Here is a 20,640-nt window from a genome sequence, read left to right as displayed (position 1 = left end):
ACTGAACAAAAAGAAGAATTTGTAATTACTTCAATGTGAAGGTATCTGTACTCGTGGGAGATGCAGCGGGCAAAACTCGGAGAACTCCAGTATGCAACCCCCTGAGGACTAAGCAGACAGCGCCGGCTAGCCGATCCTATGGGATACAAAGAACATAGCTTGAAACAAGAACAAGGAGGAGATAAATAATGGGAAATTATAACAGAATTTGAGTTAGGAAATATAGAACAGGTAGTGCAGAGAATAACATATACATTAGAAAATAGAAAATATATACATTCACAAAGATCAAGTTCAATTAAGACAAAATGGAATAAGTAGGGGAAGAAAAATGAAAGGAAAGGAAATGGTAGGAATAAAAAAAGAGAGGAGAGAGAAAATTTTATAGTGATACTGACACTAAAATTTTTATTTTCAAAATATTAATCTACATTAAAAGTTACCTATAGGTCATGTTGATCGTTTTCCGCTGATAGTTCTGCTTTTGTAAGTAATTGTTACTTGATGTTCCTAAACCAGACTGTTTTGTCAACCTGACTGTCCCTTCTTAACCTGTCAGTTAGAGTTTCTAATGCTAACGGACTACAGCTGCACAAATATGTCAGCCCCCTCATAGAGGAACAGGGTAGCATGAAAAGTAATGTAAAATCATCAGGCAAATACTTTTATGGCAAAATTATAAATAGCATTCAAAGACAATGTTATGATGGATAATAAAAAAGGTTATTTTCTGGTGTCAGTATCTCTTTAAGGAGTGGTGAACGAAATAAAAAAAGGAAACAAGGAAAGTAGAAGGGAACAAAGGCAGATATTATAAAAGAATGTTAAAAACAAAGAAGTAAGGAAGGAGTGTGAAAGATAAGGGTGTAAGAAAGGCTGTTTATAACAACCTGCCAGAAGTTGAACCGGGGACCTGCTGTTTCTATGGGTTTCTATGCTGTCTGCATTACACTGTTCTATGTGAGCAGTAATACCCTGGTTCACTCCTATGGCTATGCCTTGTAATTGCAAGTAAGCATGGCTTGTTTCACCTGTGGCCAATCTTGCCAAAGGTGATCTGTGTAAGTCATTAATCTGGCTATAAAACCATTGTAGGTCTATTTCCTGTTAGTTCCTGTGTGTAATTCTGTTCCTGACCTTTGCCTGGTTGCTGTATCACTGCCTGAACCAACCCATGCCTGTTTGACCACTCTTCTGGGTCCTGACTTTGGTTTCGACCCCGTCCTGTTTATCCTGACTATGCTCCTGGCTCCTGATCCTGTACTGAACTGACTGGTACTGTTCCGGCCTGTTTTTTAATTTAAAGAAGGAAGGATGGAGGAAGGGGGAAGAAAAGCCTGGGAAGAATGATAAAGTGTGGTAATAATAAAAGAACATTTACTATGTAATTTAAAACCAATTCAGACTAACCTGTGGCATTTGGCGGACACTTGTTATAAACAATTTCACCTACAGATGCTTTCTTCCAGGACATAGACAAGACATATTCATCTTTACACACCTCATGTGATGCTGTAAGGAATGGGAATTAGAAAAATGAACTAGCCACATGCAAATACAAGGTCAGTTCTCATTTTCAGAATAATGTTATACATGGCAGCTCTTAGTGTTCTACAGAGGAAATAATAATCTAGCATTCCTTGAGTAAAAAACAGGTATGATGACGTTTAAGGTGTGCAAGCAGCAAGCTGTGACCTTCCTGGAGAATGATCATTGCTATTCACTGGATGTAAGCTCAATAGCTAAAGCCCACAAAGAATAAGTGGGCATGCTGAGAGGATGAAAAAAAGAGGAGAAGAATATACAAATAAGAACAAAAAAGGTGTGAAAGAGAAAAAGGAGGAAAGAGAAGAGAGATGTGAAGCACAGAGGACAGAAGGTGCAGAAAGGACAGGATGAAGTGCAAGGGATATTCAGGTCTCTCAGTAGGATCGTGGGTAAGCAAACAGGATCTGTGTAGCAATAAAGAACAAAGGTATCAAGCCAGTCTACTGTGGTGTAAGTGGCACATATTACACAGATGCAGAATGATTCTTGAACTTGCTGAAAAGTACATTACTTCAAGCATGCAGAACATAGATGCTAATATATGGGAGTATAGACTGCAGAAAAAAAGTCCTTTCCCATCTAAAGTACAAATCATGGTACCATGCTAGGATGTGGATAGAATGGTTCAACAGTTTCATTAGGTACTTAAGAAGGATTTCAACTTTGCTGCGCTGTTCAACCTAAAAATGCAGTTGCTGCTGGACTCATAATCCCAGAATACTTTAACATATTATAGAGGTTAAAGCAAGCATGGAGTTAAAGTCTAACACTAGGTATGTATGCAATAAGTAAATTGTTAAGAAAACTTGCTACATGGTATTTACTCATATATCTCCTAATAAATGCATGGTATAAAGCAATATGGAAGAAAGATGTAAATAACCATATTTACATTTACTTTATATTACCCTATAAAATCTGTAAGATTTCGGTGCTAAAATTTCCCCATCTGAATTCTACGCTATGTAACAGCGATTGTGTATGGATTATATGCAACTCCAAACAACACATGAAGACAATTTGCTGAATGAAGGGATATGGGGTTGTTGCAAAAGTAGCACTGTATGATCTGTAGAGAATGTCTATTGTACATATATATTAATTATAAAACAAGTTAAAATCAACAAACTAAACCTGTATTTCAATGAGAGCAATGCAGTGGAACCACAAATATATATTTTAATGATATGTCAATGAGTTTCTAGAATTGAAACACTGGGATTGAGGTGTCAATTTGCTTATAGCTACATACCTGGATTATATCTTGGACTGGTACCACTACCAAAGGCAAGATGTTATATAACTGTTACATAACTATCTCAGTCCATGTAAACAACAAGGACTGGAAGTCCCTAAGCACAGTAACAGGCACAAATCTGTATCCTTAGTATTGCCATACAGAGAGTCCTTGAGCCATGGAACTGCAGCATTTAAAGAGTATTGTAATAACCTCTTACACACATACTGTATGCCTTAGTGCCTATCAATGTGACTAAGGCATGGTATGCAATAAACACACAGAACATGTGTAACTGATACCTGTGCTTTACACCTGCCAACCTTAAGTAATGGGTTACCTTTCAGCTTCATATCTGCATGCATTTTATTTACAGTGACTGAATAGGGCAAACATTTGGGGGTTATAACTGACCATCCCACACCAAGTTATCATATGCTCTATACGCATGCTTGATATAAGAACAAACTAGGTGACACACAGATGCAGTGTGATATATTTCTTTATATGTATAGGGCCAAAAAACGGAACAATGCTGAGTTGAATTTGATGGACGCTTCTGCTCAGCATACACATCGATTGTTGTGCTGGTACCTGGGCACTTCTTTTCACTGCACGTCCTGACCTCGTCCCCGGAGCCCTCGCACGGGTATCCTTGTACTCCCGTTCCCTGACACATCCGGTAGCGACGCTGCCAGCCACTGTCACAAGTTTTGGAGCACAAGCTCCAATGATTCCACGGGCCCCATTTTCCATCAGCTAGAGTGTGTGATGGGTCAAGAGATGGAGTACAGGAAGGTATAAAGAAATGGTAGACAGGTACCAAGAGGGGAAAAGCACGTGTATAAAGAGGGGAGAGCAAAATGTGAAGACAAAGGGGAGAGGGCATCAGAAGGCATAATGAAAGTTAGAATGAGCAGCACAAAGGAAAATAATAGCAGATAAGGGCAAACATTGATATGAGGGGAATATTTATAAAATCAAAATGAAAAAGGAAGAAAGAAAAGTCCAGAGAAACATGAGTAAAATGAAGAGGCATCAAATGTGAAGGCAAACATGGGATAATCAAAGGGATTATCAGATCAGGATAAAACAGGGGGGAGAAGAGCAGAAAGTGCATAAAGAGAAAAATCAGCAGAGGCCTCAATAAATGGGGGGGGGCAAAATGATCTAAAGAAGTAAAGAGTTGAAGGAAAAGTAGAATAGTGAAAAAGAGAACTCAAAAGCAGCATAACGACAGTTAATAGAGACCCAGGAATGAATACATAAAGATTGGAGAGCAATAAAGGAAGATTCAGAAAATAAAAAAGCAGATACAATTGAGGATGCATGATAAGTAAGAGGGAAGAGAGGGAGAGGAAAGATAAAAGACAGAATGGAGAAAGGCTAGAGAGAGATGGTTCACTAAAGAATAGAATAGTCTAGCTGCTCTCGTTGTCATCCACCTGAAATAATGTTTCCATTAGAAACCTGCACAAACCCACTTTTTGGGAACTTTTGTAGCTCACTGAACAGTACTAAATAATTGTTTTCAGGGCACTTGAAGTAATGCCAGCCTCCACAGTTTTGGATGCATGCTCTAGCAAGACTCGGATGTATTTGTAATAGCAGGTAGTGGCCCTTTTTTAATGGAAATGAACAGGCAGGTAGTTAGAGAGACTTGCTTGTGCAATCTTCAGTGTCCTATAGAGCAAATAATTTTCCACATCCCACAGAAGTCTGCCACAATGAGAGAGTAAAGCGCTGAGAATCTATTTTAAATAGCACTATGCCATGACATACAGGCCATACAGGATGACACAGAGGTTAGCACAGAGAGCATGTAAGCAATCGAAATTTTAAGTTGGTGTGTGAACATAGATGGCACCATGGGAAAATGTACAAGCATTCAATTGTGTATCACCTTCTGTGCAAGTAATAATTGTATTCATGTGTCTACATTAGAAACAATTTAGAAGAAATCATTTTGTAACCACATCCCCTCCTGATCCACGATGGAGTTCTGAGCCCATGTTACCTGTGCAGTCTGGATTACTGCACTCTCTTGTTTCAGTCTCTTGTCCTCTGCAGTCTCTTCCAGCCTGACTGGTATTACCACACCTTCTACTTCTCTGCTGGGTTCCATTAGAGCATGTTACTGAGCATCTCTCCCAGGATCCCCATTCAAGCCACTGCCCCTCCACTGAAAATAAAAGAGAAGAAAAAGCTATTTTAAAGTTCACTTATTTAATCACCCAAACCAGCTGTCCATCCTTCTGTCTGGAAAAGCATCATGCATCAACACCAAAAACAATAAAACATTTTTTATTGCTACAATCACACTCTTGAAGTGCAACCTCATAAAAACACCTTTAGAACAGAAATCTTAAAACCTCAGAGGGAACATGCCTTGACAAGGACAAAAGGAGGAAGCAACCTTTTCAACAGAATGAGATGAATTCATCAAGAGAATGCAGGTAGCCAGTGATAGATGAGGTCAGAGTTCTGGAACAGTGACTCTTAACCCCTTTAACTGAAGCATACAGATTTCAATGCCTTGCGCTGCTCATCTGAACTCAGTGTACAAATACAAATGATGGAATACAATTGTCTGGAGACTCAAGATCACAGGCTGTAAATTAGTCATAGAAACACAAAATCTGACAGCACATAAAAACACAGCACCCATCCTACTCGTTCTTTACCTGCTGTAACATTGGAGACCTTATTTGAACCATGGCCCAGTTTTATATCGATGTCAGTCATACACTTAACCCAAGAATCTGAATTATCTTCAGAAAGCTTCGAATTACTGGAAGGTAATATCCCACAGGGTCCATTTTGAGCATAATTAAAATGTTATTAAATAATTCAAATTTTTAAATATGATTTGACTTTTCTCTATAATAATAATACACTACATTGTGCTTGATCCTAAACTGCATGAATCTATATTAATGGCAAAACAATCCTGTTGGGTTTATTTAAAGGGATACTGTCATGGGAAAAAAAAAAATTTCAAAATGAATCAGTTAATAGTGCTGCTCCAGCAGAATTCTGCACTGAAATCCATTTCTCAAAAGAGCAAACAGATTTTTTTATATTCAATTTTGAAATCTGACATGGGGCTAGACATTTTGTCAATTTCCCAGCTGCCCCCAGTCATGTGACTTGTGCTCTGACAAACTTCAATCACTCTTTACTGCTGTACTGCAAGTTGGAGTGATATCACCCCCTCCCTTTTCCCCCCCAGAAGCCAAACAAAAGAACAATGGGAAGGTAACCAGATAACAGCTCCCTAACACAAGATAACAGCTGCCTGGTAGATCTAAGAACAACACTCAATAGTAAAAAGCCATGTCTCACTGAGACACATTCAGTTACATTGAGAAGGAAAAACAGCAGCCTGCCAGAAAGCATTTCTCTCCTAAAGTGCAGGCACAAGTCACATGACAGGGACAGCTGGGAAATTGACAAAATATCTAGCCCCATGTCAGATTTCAAAATTGAATATAAAAAAATCTGTTTGCTCTTTTGAGAAATGGATTCAGTGCAGAATTCTGCTGGAGCAGCACTATTAACTGATTCATTTTGAAAAAAATGTTTTTTCCCATGACAGTATCCCTTTAATATCGAAATAATTTTTTGCAGACTTAAGATATGGAGATCCAAATCACAGAAAGATCCCTAATTGGTAAAACCCCAGGCTCCATGTTTCTGGATCCTAGATCACATACAGTACCTACAAAAATTATTTTTAGGATCTCATCTCATTCCAGTTAATTGTTTCAAATTATATTTCCCTGGATGAAGTTCCTACAAGTCTTGTGCATTTATATCCACCTTTAATGATGAGTAGAAGGTAGGGTAGTATATTTCTTTTATTTACTTTCAATACAGGTATGAGAACTGTTATCAAGAATTCTTGGGACCTGAGGTTTTCTGGATAAGGAATCTTTCTAACTTGGAACTCAATCATATAGGTCTACTAGAAAATCATTTAAACATTAAGGGGGTTATTTACCAAAATCTGAGTGTTTCTCATATTTTTAGATAGAAAAAACTCAGACCAAATTAAAATCCACGATTTACCCTTATTTATCATTAAAAAAATAGGAAGAAATCAGGGATACTGCAACTTTTTTGGATTGTTGCATGAAATTGTTGCAGGAAAAGTCCAAAATGTTTTGATTATCATACGAAACTCATTGCAGACAATTGACTTCTACAGGACCTCGACAAGTTGAAGATGGAGTATTTTTGGATTTGGACTTTTTACATCCTCTGAGTATAATAAATCTTGTAAAAATCACGAAAAATTTGGATTTTATAGTAAAAAAACTATAATTGTTCGAGCTTTCGGACTTTAATAAGTAACCCCCTAAATAAACCCAATGTAATTGTTTTGCCTTTTATAGGAATTAATTATATATCAGTTAGGATCAAGTCCAAGGTCGTGTTTTATTAAAGAGAAAAAGCACATTTTATAAAATGTAATTTTTTTGTTTAAAATGGAGTCTATGGAAGATAAAGGATTCTATACCTGTATAGGTACCTGTATAAATTACATTGTGGTTCTTTATGTAATTTCTTCAATCCCTTCTCCCCTCGCCAGTTTAATTTGTCTGCATAAGGTTACCTGATGACTTAAAATAACACTTGTATTAATTCCTCATTGCTGGGCTTCACTGATTGATTGGATTTCTATTGAATGCAATTAGACTAGACCTAGCTTGAGAAGGTCCCTGATTTTCACATGACATGGTAACCGTACACATTAACGTGTGTGTGATTTCAGGACATAAAATAAGCACTCATTCCAAAACCGAAACTGCTTAGGTTTTAAAAAGGTTACACACACACATACTGTATATAACAGTGCTCCGCAATATGTTGGCACTATATAAATACATGTTAATAATATATATACACACACAGCTGGAATAATTTAATAAGCTTAAGGGGTCTTTTTATATATATATATATATATATATATATATATATATATATATATATATATATATATATATATATATATATATATATATATATATATATGCAGATGAAGCCACTTGGATTTGTGAGTTAAATGCGTCATGACTCAAGGTTAATTAAAGAAACTGTGTTATCTAAAGTCATCTTAACTCATTTAATGCATTTAACCTTTTCATTAGCATACCAAAGCACCATTGTTCACAATGGGGAATGCTTTAATTAGATGGGATGCTGTGACACAATTGTCTGTGTTAAATGGGATAAGTGGGATATCTGTGTTTAGTTATTCTGTGTCAAACAGGCAAACCAAAGTGGCTGCATCTGTATATATATATATATATATACACTTTGCTGTACAAAATATGTTGATAAAATCACTATAATTGCTTTTCAATGCAGACCCCTTAAGCTTATTAAATTATTCTATATATATTTACATACATATAAAAAAAGACAAGAAACACAAGGATTTTTTAGTAGCTTAAAAAGAGTGATTGCATGTGTAAACTGCAATAACAGGCAAACACTTTTTCACCTACTAAAAAATCCTGGTGTTGCTGGTGTTTTTTGTATACATGTAATTTCCTTACCGTGCACCCAGGTAGAAATTTGGAATGGAGTGCTGTCCAACACTACAGGATATATATATATATATATATATACATATATATATATATATATATATATATATATATATATATATATATATATATATATATATATATATATATAAAAACTTTGCTGTACAGATTCTGTTGATAAAATCACTACAATTGCTTGTCAATGCAGACCCCTTAAGCTTATTAAATTGTTCCAGCTGTATAGAAACACAGGTGGTTTTATTCAAAATATCAAATAAGCGCTTATCCCACATCTTACACTAATTGATCCTCAGGCTGCTCCTGGGGCACATAGCTCATAATAAGGTTACAGATATAGAAACACTGGCATACAGTAAGAGTCACCCTGCTGTAAATCCAGGGGTTTCCAGAAGAACAGATATGCACTCAGCCTACTGTACATATCGCAATAAATGGCCCAGAAGTTCTGGTATTGCTCATTTTAAGCCTTGGTAAATCAAAAGGGCCGAGGGCATGCTGGTCTATTTACTGCTACACTAGATATAAATACTGTATAAGTTGATTACATAGAATGAGTCCACATGCTGCATATGAACATGTTACAATAAATAATAAGCTATTGTATAAGGGTGATTGTCAGAGTGACAACCTATCCCCTTAATAGACACACAAAAGCAACATTTTAATATTTTTCAGTGGTGCTCTAGCTGAGAGAAATTTGTTATATTTGCTATATTGCGAAGGGCCTTTTCCGAAGAATCCTATATTTATGCCTTGGTACCTGTAATACTAAAAGGAGGTGAGTGTATTCAAAAGTGCTTATCCCTTCCTAGTAAAACTGTCAGCTGTAACATTCTGCTGTACCTGGCTGTACTGTAGGTCTGTGCAGTGCAGGAACGGTTATACGTGCAAATGTAAGACTGTGCCCCAGATACAGTTTGGAAAGCATTCCAAAATCTGACATGATTAATGTGTTTAAGTACCTTTGGAGACAATATACAGATTAAGGTCAAACATTATTGTGGGCAGGCTTGGAAAGTCATATGGGAGAACATGGATTGAGGGTGAATTTTCACATATAATCAAAAGAGATCCACATTATATGATGGGAGGCATTCTAGTTATGAGAGGGAGAGATAGGTCAAGCAACTGTACTTGCTGCAAGATGCTTGGGTACATAGTGAAACAGAAGGTACTGCTGCTGGGGAATAAGATTTAAGTCATGTCTGACCCAACATAGCAATCTTACAATGCACTTCTCACATATACCAGCCTTTCATGTAGTAGGTGCTGTCCCTGCCAAACTCTGTTACAAAGAACCATGTCATTATACTACAGGAAAGCCCATGTTTTAAAGCCATATGGGTATATAAGATAAGCACTTATTTTTTCTCATGGTTGAAAATACTAAGATACCACCCACAGGGAGACTAAATCGAGAAACCTCACACCTGGATATGTAAAGAATTTCATAATGAATACACATATTTCCGACTTTATTTATTTTTAATAGCAAAACACATTTTTAGAAACAAGTCCTTGTTATCGAATTTTATTAAGCTATATTACATATTCAGTGGTCCATTGCAGCATACTTGTATTTGGTTGATTGGTCTGTTATTGCATGATTGTGTACAACATGAGTAATAAAGATGAAATTGAGGCTCCAGGATTCCTAGGCAGAATGATCATTTTCATGTATACCTACAGCTATAATTTGTAAGCCATGATATGGAGCAAAGGCATCCTCCCACGTATTCATATACCAAAAGTTTCGACTTTTACACTATAATCAAACAACACAACCAACTCTGCAAGGTCTCTCAGCCTCAAAACTGCCAGCTCACTTAATAAGCAATTAATATAATGAATAATGTCTTTATTTTTCATACAGTTTTAACTGTAGGCTGCATAAAACAACACAGAATTATTCAAACTCAAGTGCAGCTTACAATCTAATACATTTGTATCAATAAATGCAAATTACCTAAGACATTGTTATTAAAATGGCATCTGGTGTCTCCTACTTTCCTTTCTGAGCCCTCAGATAAATACATGAATACATGTGTTAATTTAACATAACAAACTGTGTGTTCTAGCTTCTCATTATATGTTTTCTTTTTTAGACAAATAAGGGTATTGGACAAGGTATGTCAATATGAGTCAGTGGTTCTCAGGTGAAGCTCACATAATAGATGGCACGTGTTTGTACAATGCAATACTTGGTACATTACTGCCACATGATCACACCCATAATTGAGGAAATGATGTGAATGTCATCTTGCTTCTCGCAAGCCTAATGTATGTAACTGGCAGGTTCGGTGTTAAATTGCTTGATCGTCAAGGAACATTTGCATCAAAATATCACAGCCAAGGGATTGAATGGGTGAGAAAAATGTGCCTTGTTTAGAAATGCTGGAGGGAGGATCCCTCCAAGCTAAGAGTAATGTATGTATTGGCAGGAACATAATTATTGTTCAATTTCTTACTAATTGTACATTAATAAAAATGTCACAGGTACCTCATCTGGAAAATAAACATGTGTGCAGCACACAGCAGACCATTTTGCATATTGCCCTGGATTTGTTACTTTATTATTTTGTATGTAGCACTAAAAGGATATGATTGGCTTTTTTGGTATCTCTATGTGGACTGGCAGCCTACAGAGGCTCTGTCTCGCCATAAACCTGGCTTTTATGCAGTGGCGAAACTACTGTAGATGATAATGGGCCCCACAGCAAATTAATTTTAGGACCCCCAACATATCCAGATGTTGACCTGTTTTACAAATATATGTTGAAATTGCTCATTAATTAGGGCCTCATGGGGCCTCCTGGGACCCCTGCAGCCGCAGGGTCTGCATCCTTTGTAATTACGTCACTGCTTTTATGCATCCAAAACTTGCCAAGCCAGGAACTCAAAAATAAGCACCTGCTTTGAGGCCACTGGGGGGTTGGTGAGCAACATGTTGTTCACAAGCCATTGGTTGTGGATCACTGCTCTATAGTGTCACTCAACCTAGTCTGCTGACGGACACCAACTCCAGAACAAACACCAAGCACCCTGGTCTCGGCTCGCGCTTCACAAGTAGTGTAACCGCCTTTGGGCCTCGGGAGGAGCCCTCAGCTTACTTGGATGCCACCTGGACTTAAACGAGAGGTGCAAGATGAGGGTTCTGGATAGGCAGAGGGGCACGACTGTAGATAGCGTCTTTAAGGCCAAAGGTCACGGTACAAGCAGGAATAGGCAAATTCATGGTCAGACAGGCAGAATCGAGGCAGGTAGATAGCAAGGATCGTCAAGCAGGCTAGAGTCAAACCGGGTAATCAATCAGATGGGATGAGGCAGAATCGGAATCAAACAACAGGCAGGAGTCAAACCAGGAAGTCAATCAGGAGGGACAAGCTGAATCAAAGTTGGTTTCAGGCAAGGGTCAGGTTTTCAGAGAAGTCAAAAGCCAGGCCGGGTCAAACACAGGAGATCAGAACAGATTTCAGACAAACAGGAACTAGCACAAGGCTCAGGAAACCACTAGGAAACAAATCCTATCACGGGCAATGTCTAGCAGCCCAACTGGGCCTTTTATAGCGTTAATTTTGCGCCAAGATTTTCGCGCCATTGTGCGTCCGCATCAATAAGAACAAAGAGACGCGGGCGCACGCACCCTAAGGTACAAACATGGCGGCAGAGACGGACTGACGTGGCGGGCGTCCCTGCCGATGTCGCGGCAGGCGTCCCCGCCGAATGACTGGACCACCAGGGTAAGACTTAATTTTCGTTACAGTTGTGAGTTAATATAGGTACAGCATAGGAGATAGTTACCCACATTTCAGGTTGAAAATGTTTTCTGTCCCAATGGCTGCTTGTAGCAGTTCCCTATAGTCCCAATTAAAAGTAAAACCCCTATTGACCATTCTTTCCAGAAGACGGGATGTTTTAATTTCTTTTTCCTTTGCACATAAGGGTGGTATTAGATAGATGAACTAATGTCACCTACTGGCAAGATGTCAAATAGCTGACAAATGTAATTCTGTCATCAGAAATGTATATGTAAAGCAGCAGCCCTAATGTTTACATGTCTATAGCTCTTCTGTATGCATTTGAATATTTTTTTAACACTATATAATTTATACAAACATTCTATTTTAATATTTTTAATAGACATAAAGAGTAATCGAGCAAATGTTGAGTGTGTTGATGCCATTTTAAAAAGTTACTTGGTCCAAACACATTTTGTATAGATGTTGTAAGTGCCATTGTGTCCAGGTAGTAATTTCAGGGTTCCCAGAGTTCGAAGTATCCAAAGGTTCAAAAGACTTATGCCAAAAGAATCAGATGCTAATGGGGTTAAATAAGTGATGGAAGTCCCACTGTAACATTTGTACTTATGTGCAGACATATACATTCACAGTTGCATTCATTTTGCGATAAATATCCTTTTAAATGTGTCTTGACTGCATTGGTTTAAAAACATCTACAGATGTAGTCGGTATAATCTTTAAATCATTTATTGAGCTATCTTAGATAGAAATCTTTGCAGCTCTTTCCTAATCTGCTGTAATTAGAGTTAGATGCCTCTAGATAACCTGCATTAATTTTGGGTTAACAAGGGTTGGATCTCTTCTGGCTAGATTTGTCCTTTTGTAGATTTTCAAAGCAGATCTTTAGCATGACTGTATGGAAAGACACACACACGCATGCACGCACGCACGCACGCACGCACACACACACACACACACACACCCGTTATCCAGGTTTTTTTTCCGGATAACGGATCTCTCCGTAATTTGGGTCTTCATGCCTTAAGTCTACTAGAAATTCATTTAAACATTAAATAAACCCAATAGGCTGGTTTTGCTCCCAATAAGGATTAATTATATCTTAGTTGGGATCAAGTACAAGCTACTGTTGTATTATTACAGAGAAAAAGGAAATCATTTTTAAAAATTTGGATTATTTGTAATTCTGAGCTTTCTGGATATCAGGTTTCCGGATAAGGGATCCTATACCTATATATATATATATATATATATATATATATATATATATATATATATATATATATATATATATATATATATATATATATACATATGAGCTTCTGTCTATACAGTGCAGCCTGTGCAGAAAATGTGCAGCCATATAGCAGAGGTAAGAAAATTGCGCATCTAGAGGGGTGGGGGAGCCCGGGTGTACATCCTGCACCTGGGCCCAAAAGGGCTTAGTTATGTTACTGCTGAAGAAAATAACTGCATTTGCCTTTACTGTATCTGTTACAAAACTACTGGTACCATTATTTAATGGAGCAACACTCTCAATCTGCATCTTTTTACTATTACAAAATCTTCTATATGGTAGGGTCTCTTAGTAGTACAATGGTTACTCACCACATCAAGGAAGTGGCCCAGGTGCACCGCCCTGGGCCCTCAGCACAAGGGGCAGATAAACCGAAATCTCGAATAGGAGCAGGCACTCAAGGGCAAAAACTTCCACCAGGCAGATGTTCCAAAAGTGAAAAAGTTTATTGTGTCAAAACAGCCTGACGCGTTTCGTGTTCCAAACACTTAATCATAGGCTAAAGTCCCAAGAGACGTGCTCATCTTAAATTGTTACAATTGCTTCTTTGCTTATCTTAAATTGTTACAAAAGTATCAGTGCACCTGCACATATTCTGGGTTCTCTGCCAAAAGCCAATTAAGTTAGTAATTTTTTTCTGCCTGTTCAGTGCAGGGGATCAAAGAGAAAGTCGGGACATTTCAGTAACAAACCCGGGACGGCGGCTTGAGCTGTCATAATCGGGACAGTTGGAAGGTATGCATACATAACCGACAGTAGCCCAGCCTGTTTGGAAGTAGCCTAGGAGCCCGACATGTGATAAATCTGCTAATGATTAAGTACTGTGATCATTTTAAAAGCTGTAGAAAATAAAACACCTTTGCACAAGCGGCTGGCACTGTCAAACAGATGGCATCATGGAAAGATTCCGAAAGACTTAACATTCAGAAGCTTGACGTATACAGGGCTGGAAATCAGTAATTGCTGCAAGATTGTTTACTGCCGTATGGAATATTCCCATTTAGGGAATTGACTCAAAGAATTGCCAAGGTTTAAAATCTTTTTAAGTATGTAAAAGTGAGATTGCGGTAAAGACTTGGGAAAAATAAGCCATACCGCACCGTGGTCTAATTACATGTATCTCCCAACTGTATAATAAAATAGCAGTCTGTTTGATAGCACTATGGGAATATTCACAAAAAGCTCAGGGTCCCATGTAAGTCTCTCTTGTAGGTCTTAGAAGACTAACATTTTTAATCCTAGAACAGAGATAATGAGATAGAGTCATTTGCAAATGCATGAATCCATTTAATGGAATTAAACAGCAGTAAAGTCTATCAACCCGCCCTTATGATCACCACTGAAAGTTTTGATTGACAACTCTTTAATCTTTTCAGGTGCAGACAGACATACACTAAAAACAACATTTCTATACAGAATTGCTTCCCAAGCAAACTCAAGCTACCCTTCATCGTTTCTGCATCCATTCTTGGCATGATGAATATGGCAGCATAACCCACATTTTCTCGTTAAACCCAATGAAAAAACCTTATTGAATCAATATGCTAAGGCTGCTTAACATCCATTAGATACACAGACATATGGCTGATAAGCAGCTTTAACACCCATTCCGATGGTGTCCAAGCATACATAGTATGCTGCTATATTTGTCTTAAAAGAACAGTTCAGTGTTAAAATAAAAACTGTGTAAATAGATAGCCCGTGCAAAATAAAAAAAAATGTTTCTAATATAGTTAGTTAGCCAAAAATGTAATCTATAAAGGCTGGAATGATCAGATGTCATACTGTATATAACAGAGCAGAACCCAACTTCCTGCTTTTCAGCTCTCTAACTCTGAGTTAGTCAGCGACTTGAAGGGGCACCACATGGGACATAACTGTTCAGTGAGTTTGCAATTGATCCTCAGCATTCAGCTCAGATTCAAAAGAAAACAGTTTTACCCCTTGTGCCCCCCTCAAGTCACTGATTGGTTACTGCCAGGTAACCAATCAGTGGAAAGCAAGAGAGCTGCAAAGAAGGAATTAGTGTTCTGTTCTGTTAGACATCCAGTCACTCCAGCCTTTATACATTATATTTTTGCTAACTAACTATATTAGAAACATTTTTTATTTTGCACAGCCTATCCATTTACTCAGTTTTTATTTTTATACTGAACAATTTTACATGAATAACATCTCCCCCCGTCTTTACAGTTCTTCACATAAACCCAACAAATAACAACAAATGAGAGGACGCTTTGCCAGTATGTACAGTATCAATAGGCCTAGCACAACATAGTAAATGCATCTGTGACCAGCTGCAAAATGGAGTATTTATTTATTTATTTTTCACTTATAATGATCTACTTGCCAAGCACCCTGCATTTAATCTATAGAGTGACAAAGGACATAAGAACAGATAAACTACAGAGAGCATTGCTGTCCTTTACCTATACACGGTTCATATTATTTTCAGGTTGTCTAGGCTACCAAGCAAGAAGGTTTACCAAAGAGAATAATGAAGAAGCTTAAAATCATTCATTGCAACTCAGAAGAAAACATATAATAACCTTGCCGCATTGCATTCGATGTAACATTTCAAAATTGTATTTAATCTCTTGAGGATAGACATGATTTTTATACTATTAACATCTAAAGAGAAAAATGTGGTATTTCATAATCCCACTAGCATGGCCCAGTCAAGTAGCTCGGCTTTTGACTTTTTAATCAGATTTAGTTTTGTCTTCTATAAACCAAATGTTAGATCAAAAATCAGTAATAATAATAATAATAATAATAATAAGACTGCCATCAACATTACATTTAGCCAGATATTAAAGACAGATCATATTAAAAACGGCTATCTTTTAAGAATAACTGATGCTTTTTAAATTTGCATTTCCAATCCTGACGGTCATATTTCAAAAGCCCTTGCTGCAGACACATCTTCCTATAGGACAGTAAATCATAGATACTCTAATTATAAAAGCTTTACGATAATTACTCATAACTCTATAACTATGGTATATGGGGCATGTTGATGGCAGTTGCTAGTACTGGCAGTAAAAACTCAGCAGAGCGATACAGGAAACTTGCCATTGATATCTATGGTACAGTAACACCAGGAGCCCCAATTATCAACTACAATTCTACACCAGGGCAATGCACAAAAAGTCATGTGATGCATAAGAATTGCCTAATTCAACCCTTATGTCTTTTCATTTCGGAATCAAAATAGCAACACCATTATTTTGAGAAAAAGAAAGGCAAGTTATTATGACATGGCCTCTGGAAACCTACACACACACATTCAGGTAGTCAAAAGGTTCTGCCTAAATACAGATCAAGCAATACTGACCTAGAATTGGGACAAATAAAATAAGCAACAAGATGCTGCTTGGCTGTGACAAAATATTATCATGGAAAAAAACGAATACATTATCCAGCAGGCCCTGTTTTATTACCCATTTCCTTTCATGCTTGGCAGTTTGCAATATAGCAGCAAAGATTAAAGGAGAAGATCCACTTAAATATCTCAAGGTAAGTAGGTCATAAAAGATCACATAAACATCAGAAATGATTTGTAGGTACCTGGGCATATGGATGTGTTGTTGCAGGTGCGAGTCTCCCTCAGAGGGCCACTGCACAGGGTCCCATATGGTGAAGATACACAAGAACGAGTGCGACTTTGTATACCCTGGCCACATGTCATGGAGCAGACTCCCCACATTGACCAGCCTTCAGCTGCTGGGTCTCCTGCATTGAAGAAATGTCAGAAAACATTTGTTTAAATCTTTTTAAATCTTTATATTAGTCAGCTGTGTGTTAAACACACAGTTGTAAATAAATCCATGAATGGTCTTTTGTTTTTGGGCACAAATGACTATTTGGAGCACCCTTTATCCTAAGCGCATTGTGTCAAAAATTGTTTAACCACATCCACTTTTAAGTCACACCCCTAAACACCAATCCCATTTCACCATAACATAACCCAGATGTGCCAGTATAATTACTACAAAAATGGAAAACAGAGCATATTAACCCTTAATGTGCCAGTATAATTGCAACAGAAAATCAATAATCAGCATATAAACCCCCTACCTTCCGTGCCAATATAATTACTACATAAAATGGACGATCAACATATTAACCCCAGCAATGCCAGTATAATCACTCTAGAAATGGCCAATGAACACTCCATTAATCCCAGACAAGCCAGTAAAATCACGGAAATGTCCAATTAGCACTCCAATAACTTCACACATGCTAGTAAGATCACTGAAAAAATAGTCTATGAGCTCTACATGTCAGTAAGATTAGTAGGAAGGCTGCACAAGCAGAATACCGATAGTATAGTTTTCTTTATGCTCCCACACTACTTGGTGCTCTCTCTTTGCGCCTGTCTTATGGCAGGACTCCATAGACGATTCCGCAGCGATCCGATGCGCTGCGCAAAAACACAGGCGTCACATCGGATGCGACGGAAATAAGGTAAGTAATGCTATTGTCGGATCGTGTCGCATTGTTGATGCGACACAACTGTCGGATGCAGATGCAGCGTGCAGCGCAGGGCAAGACTGGGAAATTTCATGCCACCTCCAAGGTGCAGAAAGTGGTTAACCTGGAGTTGTTTAAAAACTATGGGCACTATATGACGTACACCCCTGTTTGGGTGTACGATGAGGTCGAGACCCGTATTGATGAGTGGATCCACAGGACATCTTACAGAGCCAGAACCTGGACCCCAGTATAATCAACAATGTGGCCAAGCGCAGAAAATCAGTGAGCTGCTGTCTAAGTGTTTGTGGTGATGCACCATTAGGGGTGGGTGAATTTGACCCGTTTCGCTTTGCCAAAAATTCACCGCCGGCGAAATGTCACCGACGCCCATAGACTTTAAAAAAAATGTGAAATGTGAAAATCTTTTTATTTTGACGTTCAACGCCATACAAGTCTATGGGCGTCATTTTTTCAGCAAAACAAGGCGAAAAAATGTGCCCATCCCTATATTCCATCATAAAACACACCATTAAAGCCATTGGCAAGAAGGTGCTGTTGCACCATCTCAGCTATGCCCTGCCCTGATAGTTGTCTGTTGATCTGTTTTACCTATGCTAAGGCCATGTAAGTGCCTACAGTTTTCAGTGTTGTGCAAGTTATGGGTTTATGTAAACTAATTTTCCACAGCAAGCCCTTATACCAGAGTGGGCTGGCTGGCAACTGTTAAAAGTAAATAAGTTTGTGCTGGAGGTGTGTGGAGAGTGCCTCCATGAACATGAGAATGTATGTGAGACAAAGTAAGGAACAAGATAAAATGTTCCGGAGAAATGTGATTATGTCTAGTGCGAAGTTATAGAGTTAGGATGTTCTTACATGATGTTCCATTGCAGCAGCCATTGTGCCTTGGCAGGTCTCAGGAGAGACTGTTGAAGAAGGTGTGACCAGTGGTGATATTTTAGAAACAGGATGTAAAATGCTAAAAGTAGAGCAAAATGTGATATAGATATGGAGAGTGTGATTTTTGATGGATGGTAGTAATGGGCGAATAAATTTGGCAGGCATGGATTCACTGCCACAGAAAAATCCACTGTGACAAAAAAAAAATATGTGTGCATTTAAATTGGTGAGAGCATAAAAATTGATACGCATCAAAATTATTCGGACTCCCATTGACTTTAATGCATTTGGACAAAATAGGCGCATGTATGAAAATTGTCATGCATCCGAATTACTTTGATGCCCATTGACTTCAATGCATTCACAAATTTTCGCTGTTTCAAAGGTTTTTCTCGCCGTTTCGCAAATTGTTCGGCAAAGTGAAACGGAACAGATTCGCCCATCACTAATAGATAGTAATTGCCAGACAGGGAGGACGTGTCTGATTTTCAAAAGGGGGAAGTTTGAAGATGTAGAGTAATAGTTTAATTGGAGGATATGAGGACGTGTCTGGTTTTCAGGAGGGTGAAATATAATAGGGTAAAATGTTAATGTTTAATACTTATATTTAGGTTGGCCACTAGGGGGAGCAAGAGGAAAACAGCTTTGAGGGAAAGTCCCCAGTGGGTGAAGAATAGTAGGTTATTTAATGGAAGGTTTCAGGAAGTGATTTTTAGACATGCGTCATGAGAAGCAAGATGAGCAGTGGGCTTTGCAGCAGTAGAGTCATCTCCAGGGAGAGGTATTGAGCCTAGGTATTGTGAGGACTAGTGGTGTAATAGTACACTCTAGGAAGTGTAAGTAACTAGCATGGACAGCTATGGCCCTAGATAGGATTGAGTAGACACAGTGTTCCCACCAGGAATCCCGCAAGCCAGGGTTTGAGCCGCCCTGGCAGTGTTCTGTAAAAAATGCAAAAGATTGAGCCCTGCGAAGGGCCATGACAAATAAAAATAATGTGATTGAACTGCAACTCTCTGCAGCGTGTGCTTTACTGGAGGTTATACCCCACATGGAAGGTCGGTTATCACTTTTACACACCCATTCTTTGACCTGTTTAACCTCAAACCCTTGTTCCTGGAGCACAAATGAGTCTTGTCATTTACAGTATTAGTTAAATTAGTGATGTGTAGGCTGACCTAAAATGTGTGGGGGCCTTCAGGTTTACTTGTAGGTCCAGCAGTTTGGGCAGGCATGCACACACTCTTTGCTGGTTTAAGTAGGTTCTGGTGAAATTCTGCCATCTGCCCATGTGACTATGCCACACTTTGTCAGTCTGTATGTATAGGCTTGGGATGGGTGAGGGTTGGCAGCAGGTGGGTTGTGTTGGGTGTGGGTTGACTTTATGTTGGCCTGCACATGACTAGAGTAAATGCTCTAATCATTGTGAATTGGTACACTTATGGATACACCCTCTTATTTGTGCTTATTTGGGGAAATGTAATAAAAAAAGAGAAAATAAACAAAAATGTATGCGTTACAATTTTTCTCATTTGACAGGTAGTACCTTGTGAATTTAATTACACATAGCACACTTTTAAATACAAGGATCAGTAACACCAAATATAATTAACATATCATATAGTGTTAGTCTGCATTGGTAAAAGCTGTGTGTTTGTTTCAGAAAGACTACTATAATTTATATAAATAAGCTGTGATGTAGCCATGGGGGCAGCCAATCAAACTGGAAAAAATGAACAGGTTACAAGACCAAAGTTCCTTAAATTCAAACCCTCCAAATGAAACCCAGCACATTTACTTACACCCACCCACTGAAACTATATGCACATACTGTACCAATATCTATAT

The 20,640-nt window shown here is 38.2% G+C and overlaps 1 protein-coding gene across 4 annotated transcripts in view; it reads right to left on the bottom strand.

Annotated features, from left to right (window-relative positions):
* adgrb2.S (adhesion G protein-coupled receptor B2 S homeolog) overlaps nucleotides 1-20,640 on the bottom strand; it is a 267,855-nt gene that overhangs the window by 71,969 nt on the left and 175,246 nt on the right. For 3 of the 4 annotated variants that reach the window (XM_041584020.1, XM_018249567.2, XM_041584021.1), the window contains exons 4-8: nucleotides 16,987-17,151; nucleotides 4,803-4,967; nucleotides 3,380-3,544; nucleotides 1,411-1,512; nucleotides 30-136 (exon numbers count right to left, since the gene is read on the bottom strand). In XM_041584020.1, coding sequence (XP_041439954.1) covers nucleotides 30-136; nucleotides 1,411-1,512; nucleotides 3,380-3,544; nucleotides 4,803-4,967; nucleotides 16,987-17,151 — 704 coding nt within the window. The remainder of the gene's footprint in view (nucleotides 1-29; nucleotides 137-1,410; nucleotides 1,513-3,379; nucleotides 3,545-4,802; nucleotides 4,968-16,986; nucleotides 17,152-20,640) is intronic. The other variant, XM_041584022.1, reaches the window with a different exon arrangement.

Source organism: Xenopus laevis, chromosome 2S (assembly GCF_017654675.1).
Source record: "Xenopus laevis strain J_2021 chromosome 2S, Xenopus_laevis_v10.1, whole genome shotgun sequence".
In the NCBI taxonomy this organism is placed as follows: Eukaryota; Metazoa; Chordata; class Amphibia; order Anura; family Pipidae; genus Xenopus; species Xenopus laevis.
Note: the sequence above shows the minus strand (reverse complement) of the source record. Positions and strands in the feature narration are given on the sequence as shown.